Source organism: Phaenicophaeus curvirostris, chromosome 8, assembly GCF_032191515.1.
Source record: "Phaenicophaeus curvirostris isolate KB17595 chromosome 8, BPBGC_Pcur_1.0, whole genome shotgun sequence".
In the NCBI taxonomy this organism is placed as follows: domain Eukaryota; kingdom Metazoa; phylum Chordata; class Aves; order Cuculiformes; family Cuculidae; genus Phaenicophaeus; species Phaenicophaeus curvirostris.
Window position 1 is genome coordinate 26098935 of NC_091399.1, and position 12183 is coordinate 26111117.

Sequence of the window (12183 nt, forward strand, 5' to 3'; positions counted from 1 at the left end):
GAGCTTCCTCAGAACTTCAGCCAATAGATCTGAGTTTTATTTTTTTTTGTTCTAAATGGACTAAGTATCTTCTGATAGCCACTGTTCCTAACAGAAGTTCCATTACTGGAAAAGTAGGGGGGGCTTTGGAGGATGTTGCAATCTACATAGAGTTCTCTTCATGTTCGACTCTTTATAAAAGCCTTTCTTGGCAAAGAACCATCTCTGGTTTCAGGTTCCAAAAATTTATAAAAGGTAGCTCTGCATGCATTCAGTTTAGTATTTTAAAATGCCTGTTATTTAAAAGTAGAGTGATTCAAAGTGACTTGAAGTCTCAGCATACCAAAAGTGTCATTTAATCCAAAGCCACTGCCAAAATGTTACAGCCTTTTGCATACCACCTTTTCATCTTTTATAAAGTAGTTCATCTACATAAAGATCTGTAATAAAATGGCAAATACTCAACTTGATGTCATCCTGATGATGATTTTTATAACAATTTTTTGATAAGTACTTCTCTTAATAAACCAATGAAGTTTTCCTGTGTGCGGTTGAAGTTGGTGTTTCTTTCGTCTAGCGTTTATTTGGATGAGTTTCGTACAATTTTGTACTTAGTTTCTCCTTTCAGTGTAACAAATGGGCTATTTTAGTATTTTTTTCAGAGGTGCTTTCTCCAGAACCATGCTTGTCTCTTGTCACCTGAAAGTGGAGCTAGTTACTGCAGTCAGATATCTTTGGAAATTTAATGAATCCCGCTCTGTGTTCTTCAGTTCTAGAGAAGTAGCTACTAAGGGGAAGGAGGGAGGGGACCGAGCAATGGCTTATTTGCTATTTGCAGGTAACCTTAGTATATAGTACATGTTAGTTTAAATCCAGTACTGTTGATGGAAGTGGTGTAACTTAAAAAGGAAGCAGCGTGTTGACATTGTTTTCTGTATTCTCATACCTACTGTGTGCATTTTAAGTGGTTACATCTGACTTTAATGCTAAATGAAGTACTGCAAGAAACTTGTGTTGTGGATTTCTTGTCCCTGAATGACCTTTTTCAGGGGATTTCTTTCTCTTCCATTATTCTCACTGCCTTACCTATTTTGTGTTTGGGGCAAGTATAGTTCAATTCTCATTTATATCTAAAGTACCAGTTGTGTCTATGTTCTGTGCAGTTCTCTCCTCAGTTGGCTGAATTTATTTGCAGGTATTTTTATCCTTTGAGGATGCAAATGATATTAAAGTATGTTGGTTGTTCTAGAACATTATGTTCTCTAATAGTAATTTGCGGGTTTTTCGGAATGATGTTTTCTAGTAATGCAATGAGTTTCTTACTCGGCAAGAATAAGCTATTCCTACTAAAGCATGTATGTGAAAAACTGAGAAATAAGGCTGTAGGAAGCATCAGCCTGCCTAGATGTAGTTACAAATAAGGGAAGTGTGGAGATAGCTGCAGAAGACGCAAACGTTGCTATTATTATACTAAAAAGCAGTAAGTAAACAGTGATGCTTTATAGCTGTGTATGGGGATTCAGGTCCTTAAAATACCATGTGTTACTGTATTTTACTGTTACTTAAAGTTTTAACTGACAAGCATTGCGAATACCTAGTAAGATTTGTATTTTTCTGTTTCAGAAATATGTTTTTGGCGTGCCGCCTCCGCCTGTGCCAGTGTCCTTAGTGTGAGGTTATAACAAAAGTAAAACCACTGAAACTGTTTGGTGCTAGAATGATTCACTGTTGCTACTGTTTAGTAACATGACTGTTGATTTAAACTTGAAAATCTGTTTTATCACATGTAAAAATTAATGAATGGCATTGTGGTAAGGATTCTAGGATGGTTTTTATCTCCTCAGTCCTATACAAGTATGCTTTGTACGGTACCCTTGTCTGAAACCTGGTGGAAAGTTAGTGCTAGAAAGAAAAGATACTTACAGGATAGGATGGATGGACACAGTTATTTGGTTTGCATAGTTTTTTCCTTGGAGGAAAACAAGTGCTTAGGACAGGATTAATTTAGGACCGCATTCTGTTCATACTACTTTTTATAAATGCTTACGGTTTGTTTTCATAGGTAAGCCAGGAACTGATCCCAATTCAGCAGCGTGGGCAGCTTATTATGCTCACTACTATCAGCAGCAAGCACAGCCACCACCTGCAGCCCCTCCTGGTGGACCAGCCACAACCCAAACTAATGGACAAGGTAGTTGTTTAGTAAAATGGATTAATTCTTCATTGTTAGGCCCTAGGTGCCTCATTACTTTTTATTGCTGTATCCGTAATATTGGGTAAATTTATTGTAAGGTAGCTGGTTTTCTTGAAAACTATTGCTTGTAGTCTTAACATTGCTTTTATAAATTTCAGCAGTTATAAGGGTAATTTAATATATGACCAACAGAATTTTGCTGCAACTTGGGCTGACTTAATTAATATCTACATAATGCAGCCAGTCATAAGTAAAAGCAGAAGGAGCCACGTTGTTGGTTGTGATTTGCTTACACAGTCACATCACTTCCAGTGGTTCTAAGACAATTACAACTGTAGTATTCAGTCATATTAGTATAATTGCTGTGCCTGAGCGAGGCTTATCGCTTAAATTTTAGGTAGTATTTTGTACTGTGAGTTGTTTGTGTTTCCTGAAATATGCTGAACGTTTCTTTGTGGTGTCTTTTGCTAATAGTTTCTATTTGTAGTAGCTTGTACCGCGTAGGTTTATAGTGTCAGATTGAGTGATCTTATTTGGTTATTTGTAAATGTTTCTTTGTGTGAAACAAACTTCAGAAGTTCTGGTTTGACTATTTTTAATGTAATTCAGGAGATCAGCCAAATCCAGCACCAACAGGGCAAGTTGACTATACCAAGGCCTGGGAGGAGTACTACAAAAAAATGGGTATGTGTGCAAGTTTTTTTCTGTTGTTGCGTATAGCAGAATGTTTTAAGAGAATTGCATATCATATTTGATGAGGTTTGGGTGTTGTTTTTTAGAACCCTCCCCAAAGAACGCACAATCCTCATGTCTTCTGACCTACTTGCTGCTAAAGGCCCTGAAGCCTGCCAAAAAACAGACTTAAAACATTGTGTTGAGTTTGAGGCGTTCACTTGTACCTGTAGTCAGCTCTGCAGAAATACCTCAGACCTAATGAGATGTCTGGATTTGATCATTGGGAGGCATCTTTTAAATACATCAACCTAAATATTTTGAATTATATATATTTTTTTAAGTATAAATTTTGGAGTTCAACTTACCTTAAGTTGTCTCCAGATTCTCTTAAGGCTACGGATGTTTTTTTTTTTTTTTTTCCTCTTGTAACTTGCTTTCTGCATTTGAGGTTATTTAAGCATCATAACTACCTTTCCTTCAATTTTTAAAATAGCACCTGCTTTGCAGCACAAAATACATTGCTCAAGCTGACTTAACAAGCATATACATTTCAGTTTGATTAACTTGATAACTTCATCGTTTACTGAAAAAGTAAAGTATGTGTGGTCTTGCTGCATTTGCAGAAGGTGCTGTTCTCTTCTAAATCACAGTAGTTTCTTGCAGGTCAGTGTTTTGCCCACAGGGTCCTCGCATGGCTGTTGGAGTAGATGTACATTTCTGTACTGAGGACTAGTGGGTTATGAATGCCAGTGCTTTCCCTGTTAACCAGACATACAGCAGCATTTAGTTCAGATATTTTTCTGGTTTTGCTTGGAAGGATTTGATTTTTTTGCCCTCTTCCAACTACACCCTGCTTTCTCACAGAATATTAAAAAGCATTTGAAGTTAAGATCAATAGCATGTTTCATTCCTCTTACCAGCCTTGCCAGTCAGGTTGATGTAAAATTATTTTCCAAGATATAACTACCTTTCTTCTTTTTATCACAGTGTAATTGATGAAATAGAACAGAAAATATGGAATGATGATTTATTTCAAGAATTGTGTATCAGATTAAGAAAATGGCAACACAACTCCCAAACACATGATATATAAGATGTGATGGGCCTCTATTTTTTTTCTGCTCCTGTTTAATTTTGGTTCTTTGTTCAGTTTACTGTCTCTGTTAATTCAGTGCACATTCTTCAGCACAAAAGTGTGGGGATTTTTGACACAAAATGTAGTTTTTTGACCATCTTTCTAATTTGTGATCTCTGGAAGCACAGTGTGGGTTGCACTAGTTTTGCCTTTGCTCTAATTAAATAATAGCTATATATAAGATGTTGGGATAGAGTTTCTGGGAGCAAGTCCAAACTGGATTGTGAAACCAAAAAAGGTAGACATTGGGAGATGTAAATAAGCGCTCTCGAAATGCAAAATGAAAAAGTCCCAAGATGACAATCAAATAAGGAGAAACAGAAGAGCAATTTTGATCTTTCCTTCTTCTAGTTCAAATTTAGTTCCTTGCCTGAAGGGGAACTCTTGTTATCTGGACCTGTATAACTGTGTAACTCATGAGAATTTTTTGTTCCTCCAGCACATTGAAAATCTTTGTATGACAGAGAGCTTTTCTCTTAAGATCCAATTAGAAAAGAGGAAGAACTGACTACATGAGGTCAAAGGGCAGAGAATTCACCTGGAGTTGATATAGTGCTATGTGAAGGTGGTTTTCCCCACCTCCTTAACAAGTGTTAAGCAGTAGTAGATCTGACAAACAGGAAGACGGTCCATCAGCATGTTTGTGTGGGCTCTGGGCTCTCAAATTCATCCACTGCTGTTGGCGCTTCCTGCATTGTTGTGATGCTCTGTCCCTATTAGATTGTGCTAGAGCATGAAGGGAGGAATTAAAGTCACTCAGTCTTCGACCCTTCTTCAGATTCTTCACAGCACAGAGAATTACACATACAACCAGCTGTTTTGAAGAACTGAACTGAAACTTGAGACTTGCTGAGCCCAAGCAGTTTCATTTTTGCTGCTGAAAAAAGTGCTTTTGATCTGTGTGGCAGCACTGAGCTGAACTGGTTGAATGGTGATACTTCAGTTGGTGCTTTGAGTTTTCTCATAGTTCCATAAGTATGTGTGATCTGAAAACTGAAGCATTCCTGAATGTTCCCTTCAAAATCATAAGATTTTCCAAACTGGCTTCCTTCTGGTGTACCATGACTGTCCTCATCACAGAGAACACTTCCCTGTTTTTCTCAGGATATAGAGCAGTGTCTTTCAAATAACCTGTTTTCCTACTCACAAAGATATTTGCAAAGCCCTTCTCCTTTTTCAGGCTCATGGTTTGGTAGGGACTATAGCTTTGAGTAGCAAATAAAAGTTTAAAAAGCCTGAAAAGCTAGTAAATTACTCATGCACACTGGTGAGTGCACATGGATCTTGTAGGTGACTTAACCTGTCTGCATTTTCTTTCTTAGCCTTCCTTAATGGGGAGGTGTTTTGATAAACTACATACAAAGGAAATACAGGAAACAATCTTGTTTATTAGTGTTCCAGTTAAACCTGGATATTAATGGATATGTACTATTTCAGTGCAGTTCTGTACACTGAAGGGAGGGTTTGATTAAACCGCTGACTTCCACGTGTAGATGCAGAATTACTTGCAGTACTACTAGGGGAATGACGCAACTAAAATGCTTTGCATTTTTATAAACCCGTATCAGGACAGAAATCTGGGCTGGCACCTTTGAGTAGACATTAAACTACTTATATTTGATTTATCATTTGAATTTCCATAGTACCATGAGGTAGCTGGCTGAATGTCAGAACAGTCCTGGGTCATAATGCACAAAGAAAGCCTTAGCTTTGGCATGTAGCTGTGCTGGCAGCTTTGACATAGCTAGACAGTTAGTTGGTAGAATTATTACCTTGTAAATTAATAATGAATTTGTGAATAGTGTATCCTGGGGTGATTTGTAATGATTTTAAAGATGATTTCAGTTAAAATAATTGTTCAGATGTGTAAATTGTAAGTTTTGTTAAATTATAAGTATAAATTGTAAAATGTGAATTCAGCTCTTAAGATCTGAAGATGTTTCAGTAAGTCTTCATAGGAGAAAATGAAGGGCTCCATATAAAACCTTTCTGTGTGGATGCACGCAAGTATGAGGACAGGTGACTGCATAGTGGATAGAGACTTTTTCTGTGGTAGTAACTGCAAAATCACCTTTGAGATCAGAATCTCTGAAGAAGAGAGTGGTAAAAAGTGGAGTCTATTTGGTGCTTCTGAAGTAAGAGAAGGGGGAAAGGAAGGAAAGATGTTTTCCTTGGAAGAGCAGCACAACTGAGGTCCTAAAGTTGGCTGTAATATTTTTTTTTGATAGAGTCCCTGTGTATTAGTCTATCACCTTTATAGAGTTTTTAAACTGCAAGTTGATATTGTTGGAAGGCCTGGTAGTTCTCGGCTCTAAATCTGGCACACATATATGTGTCTGTACACATATATGCATACACACTGCTGTTTTCAGAGGATCAGTTCTTAAGCAAAGCCTGGAAGAAGTTTCAGAATTTTATTTTTTGGTGGAATTAATGTTCTTTTTGAAATACATAATCTGCAAGAACTGAGCAGTCGTATTAAGGAGGCGAAAATTTGGAGAAGGGAATGAATTGGCATCTGATCCATTAATTACTGCAGTCTGTACAATAAGATAGTCAGTCTAGGTAGATTACAAACAGTAATCTCACCTGTCGACCTGTATTTTAAGTGCTTCCAGTTATCAGGTCAGTTTAGGTCAGCAGGCTTTAAAGATTATTTTCTGCTGGAATGTAATTCAAGGGGTGGAAAAAACTGTCCTTACAGTTCCTCAGTTTTGCTTTACGTGGGAATTGTAACATTAAAATAATAGGATAAGTGGTTAGATTAAAAAATGCAGCCACAAGAGCATTCAAAAGCCTTGACAGAATATTGCAGGAGGCTAATGTGATGTTCATTAGGCATGGAAGTTGTGAAATGGTCTCATTTCTATTACACAACAAAGCTATAATTTTAATTACTCGTAGGTCAAGCGGTTCCTGCCCCTGCGGGGGCTCCGCCGGGCGGTCAGCCAGATTACAGTGCGGCGTGGGCCGAGTACTACAGGCAGCAGGCAGCGTACTATGCCCAGACAAGTCCACAGGGAATGCCACAACATCCTCCAGCACCACAGGTATAACGTTTACGTGGTTTTTGTCTAGCTTCCATTGCAATGGTTATAGATACTTTCTGCATGTCTCCTGCTTTGTTACCTTTGGAGTATGCATTTTTTTTCCTAGCGAAATAACTATCGGAATAATTAATAGTTTACTCTGTTTACCTGTTAACTCGAATTCTGTATCCATATTGTTTGGTGATTATGTGGTTTTTTTTAAAAAAATAGAAAACCTTTCTCCTCCCAGGGTTTTGAAAACCATGCAAGAAGCCATCAGCATTTACATTAACCAATTTTTCTTTCTTAAAGGCTTCACTCCTGAGTTAGCTCGATTTAAAGGATTCTCTTTAACTTTTTGTGTATCTCTTATGTATCTCTTCTGCACAGGGCCAATAATAAGAAGTGGACAATACAGTATTTGCTTCATTGTGTGGGGGAAAAAACCTTTGTTAAATGTATGGATGCAGACGCCTTGATGAAGATCTTAATTTTGTTTGGTTAAAAAATTAGTGTTTTTGAAAATGTACAAAATATCTATCACTACTGATAGGAGGTAATATTTCTGTGTAGAAATGAAAAATGGTTTGTTTTTAGTATTAGTGTAGATGTACACATTCCAGCAAATGTATTTGCAATTATGTGGTCAATGCTTTGTGATATAAATGTACTTTTTCAATGTATACTTTATCACTTTTAAAATGCCTGTTTTGTGCTTTACAATAAATAATATGAAACCTCCTGTGTCGGTAAGTTGGATATGTGGGTATGTAAAGAATTAGAGGATTGATTTGCAACGCTGAATCAAGGTACCTGTACACAAATAAGATTTTTTTTTTCCACCCCCCATGAAGCCTTGTTGAGTTTAAAAAGTTGTCGTTAGCATGTTTTTCCCCTCTTGCAGAATAGTTGTAGATGGAGGATCTCTTTCATTCATTGTATTTTGCTGCCTAGCACCAGTAATCTTGATACCTTAATTTTCTTTCTATTTGATTAAAACTGCATGTGTTTAAGAAGGTGATCTTTTGGCATACTTCCATTGCGTTAACAGTGACATTTCCTTTTATTCATGACCACTGTTTCAGACCTGTGCAGCTGCTATAACAGATAACTTTTCTTAATGGAATACTTCAAAACTGTTCCTGCATAACTATTTCATGGATTTTTCAGACTAGATATAAAACTATTTTAAGTGTAATGTGCTTAAACCTTCAGTTTAAAGTAGTCCTTTTCAAAATTCAGTGTAGGAAAGTCAATGTGGTATGCATAGTAGTTAAAAAAATTGCATCTGTCCTTAAAACGCTGTTTTGTTTGTGGTGGGGAGTGGTTGAGAGCTTCCTGCAGAGCAGATAACTTCTGGTTTTGTAAATACTCCAGTATTTGAATCAATCGATTATTTTTCTTTTTATATACTTGAAACTTCTTATTGCTCTAATGCTCATACTAAAAGCTGATTCTTTTGAAATCCTGTGTTTGCTCTTTGCATATTTATTGGCTCTTTGCATATATTAGACTACATGCAATACAGTCTGTCTTGCCATTGTCTGTTGAAGTGCAGGTTTGATCCAGCCAGTATAGAACTAGCTCTGTAGGGGTGAGGAGGACTGTGCTGTGTATCATCCTTGATTGTTCCTTCAAGGAGCATTGCACTGTAAGTACATCAGAATGACAAATTGATGAACTGCAACAGTATCTTTTTGTCAATGTTCCACATAATGAAAATGCCATACTTGTGTGACTATTATGTTGGAATACAGTGCTGATAACTTAGGAAAATCATAATTTCTTCTTAATTCAGAAACATAGGTTTGCATATATATACACATACACATAATATGAGCTTTGTGGGTAAGTATTCCTGAAACGTTTAGCTATAGCTAAAGAAAATTGTGTTTCTGTTTATCTGAGTAATAGCTTTTTTTCATTAGTACTCCTGAGACAGCTGTATCATTCGGTGTTTTAAAGTATACGTATCATAACATTGAAGTCTTTGGAACCACTTGTTAGACAGATGTGGTCTTTGTCTTCAGATAGTTTGCAGATCTGTAGTGATGTAGGTATGTCTGAAATAATTCTATAACTGTTACTTGCTTTATCTTTTGGAACACCATATTGTTGCTTTGAGAATAAATTCTTTTAGAGTGGCTGCACAGGGAAGTAAAAGTTATGGCTTGAAAATTGAAGTAGCTTATCCAGGTAATTAGCAATGTATGTACTGTGCTGTAGAAATAGAAGGAATTATTTTTATCCCTTTTAAAATCAGGAATTATTCTGGTAGCTTAAAAAAGGCTAGGACAGTATTTGCTATTTTTAGTGTAGGGTATGAAGTTTAATAGCTCAGATATTTTGCATGGTATTTTGTAGATAACCTTATAGAATGGTGCATTTATTTTGTACTAAACTGAGCAAAATTCACTGGATTCTTTATCATTCACAAAATGGAGGCTGTTGATTTTGATTCATTTAAGGTATAAAATCTTTATTAATTGCAAACAGTGCAATTATTTATACTTCACAGTGCCTTCCCCGACCTTCCACCTTAGGTTCTGCTGCAAAAAAGCAACAGGTAAGCACAACCTAAGGAAGTATATAGATTAATATATTTCAGTACATTAATGTTGTCCCTGTGAGATCTTTGTGGTTGTGTATTGAAAAGCAATCTGCTGCTTCCCCAAATGCATTGTTACTCACAGTTCATTTCAGTGGAAAGTCTTTCAAGGTTTTAAACAACTGTTTATATTTCTAGGTAAATATGTTTCTTTTTTCTTTTTTTTTTTTTTTTTTTTTTTAGGAAAGATGAGTAGATTGCAGTAATTAAACTTGATCAGAATAAGTAATTTTTATTATTTTTCCTCAAACAGCTGATTGTTGCAATTTAAGAATCAAAGCATTTAAAATATGCAGGAATTACTTTGGTTAGAAATGTCAACAGCCTTCACAAATGTTTTTTTTATATTAGGGCACTGTTTCCACTCAAACCTGTAAGACCTAAATGCAAAGAATATGACTTACTGTGGTTATCACTGAACTTGATAACTTGTCTTACAGCTATAGTGTGTTAGCAGAATTTTTAGGTAACTAGTTTGCTTATTCGTACTTGACATAGCAGGAAAACTGATTCTGGAGTTTGAGATTAGTATAACTGAAAAAGCATGTGCACCAGTTAAATGTTAACAGTACAGCGAATAATATTTTATCTCTATAGCAGTCAGTGTATCCTGTTTCTTGATACTTTAACTGAATTGCTGTATATTTTGATAGTTTAAAATGTTTGTATGTCTTATAGATGGTCTGGTACAGGATTCTGTTTCTGGTTTTTTGTTTGCTTTTTTTTTTTTTTTTAGCTTAAAGTAAAGCAGCATCTATTTGGGTTTTTTGTTGATTATTCTGTTTCTAAAATGTGCTGCTCCTCTTTCAAAAGTCCTGCTTATTTGTACATCAAAGAAAAATATTCAAAAATCCTGCCTTCATTTTCACACACAGTGCTGAAGATGCTGCAAGCACCAAATCATAGCTCATAGAATCAGGTCCTGAGATAGTTACTACCAGTAAAGAGGAATCCTTTGAGTGTTTGCCATTGGTGAGCCGATGAGCATGGACCGTAGAAGGGCTCCATGTAGAAGGTAAAATTGGCAAAAACATAACAGATTTGAAATGTATCCCATACATGATGGTCTAGGCTATATTTTTTGTTTGATCACTTTCATTCTTTAAAGTATTATTTGTTTGACCATAAATGTTCCATAATCTGTTAAGTTTTTTAAACTGTGATTTAATGATATAAACCATCTATTTTAATTTATATTCTTCTAAACAGCCAAGCTTAGATATATTGAATTTTTGAACTAAATTAATAGTTGTGGTTCAGTTTCTCAAGTCACTTAATATTTCAACTGTAGTTTAATATGCAACTTCACTTTTGACATGAGAAAAGGTTAGGTGTGTACCATTTGGATTTTGATACTGTGAATTTAGTGTTGGGGTGAGTCACTTGTTCACTTCCTTTTACATGATACTTTTTTCTTCAGCTGTTGGTAAAATATCTTGAACGGTCTTTCAATTGTAAATTTAGGCAGTGGGAGGAAGTAGAGAAGAAAAAGTTGGTTCATTGGGATGTTGCTAGTGTGTGGATGATGAGATGTTCTGTGTAGCTTTTGAGGTGCATTGACTTCCAGCTTTCTCACCGCTGTGCTTACAGGCTTGCTGTTTTGTGTTAAGCATAATGCTTATTTTTTAACTCATGGTTCTTGGGAGAACAGAAAATAGATTGTTGGAGTTACCTTGCTCCAAAAGGATAACTGGACTTCTTAGAAATTTAATGAACTTGTCCAAGAGGTGTCTTTAAATGTTTCCTGCTTTTTTCCTCCCCTTAGTCCCACTAATTCAATAGAATATGAAGAGTATGAAAAGTTTAAAAAGGAAGCATGATGTTCAAAGTAGGAAAAGCATATTTGTATCACTTTCTGCAGCCTATGCTTTAATAAGACATGAAATAAATTGTCAGGTGGATAATCTTTAGTCTAGCTTGATCATACGTCATGTGTTTCAGTTGTCCAAGCAGACAGGATCACTCATTCACTTGCACAGGCTATCTTGAAGTATTTCATCTTTTTACTAGTGGTGTTTTATTGGATGATAGAAGCTGTTTCTTCCCTTTTCTCTTCTGAAGTAGACCTAAGTTTTTCATTGCATGCTAAAAGCTTTTTATTTTGCTTCATTCTGGAAGTGGTGGGAGGAAGAGAGAACTGGGCTTTTCAGAAAGCGTACAGTTGACAGGATTCCCTCTTCCCTAGCAATAGCTTATAAAACTCTTATGTATGCACAAGTATTTCTCTTGCGTGCATGTAAAATGCCTTTTCGTCCTGAGAAAAGTGTTCTCTGCAGAAACTACCCGTGTGTAAAAAGAAGATTGGCTTTAAAAGGCAACTGTGATGGGAACAGTGTCTTAGGGAGATGCAGCTTGGACTTGAGGTAAATTGAATGCTTTACAAAAATGTGGTTTTGAGCTTGCATTGACATTGTATGTAATATGGGTACACGTTAACTGTATGATGTTTTTTGTATGTTTTTTTTCTCAATAAATGTAAACTGATGGATAATAATAGCAATGTTTTTGTCTTTTTTATGCTCCTATCCCTGCCTTTGTTAATTGTAAATAATGGCTTCAGAGG

General features: G+C 36.1%; 1 protein-coding gene across 17 annotated transcripts in view; it reads left to right on the top strand.

The window, feature by feature from the left end:
* Nucleotides 1-12183, top strand: part of FUBP1 (far upstream element binding protein 1) — a 34936-nt gene that overhangs the window by 12072 nt on the left and 10681 nt on the right. For 4 of the 17 annotated variants that reach the window (XM_069862875.1, XM_069862869.1, XM_069862880.1 and 1 more), the window contains 4 exons: nucleotides 2042-2170; nucleotides 2783-2857; nucleotides 6888-7033; nucleotides 9531-9578. In XM_069862875.1, the coding sequence (XP_069718976.1) occupies nucleotides 2042-2170; nucleotides 2783-2857; nucleotides 6888-7033; nucleotides 9531-9578 (398 nt within the window). Of the gene's footprint in view, nucleotides 1-2041; nucleotides 2171-2782; nucleotides 2858-6887; nucleotides 7034-7402; nucleotides 12115-12183 lie in introns of those variants that run through there. The other 13 variants (XM_069862872.1, XM_069862879.1, XR_011337908.1 and 10 more) reach the window with 12 other exon arrangements.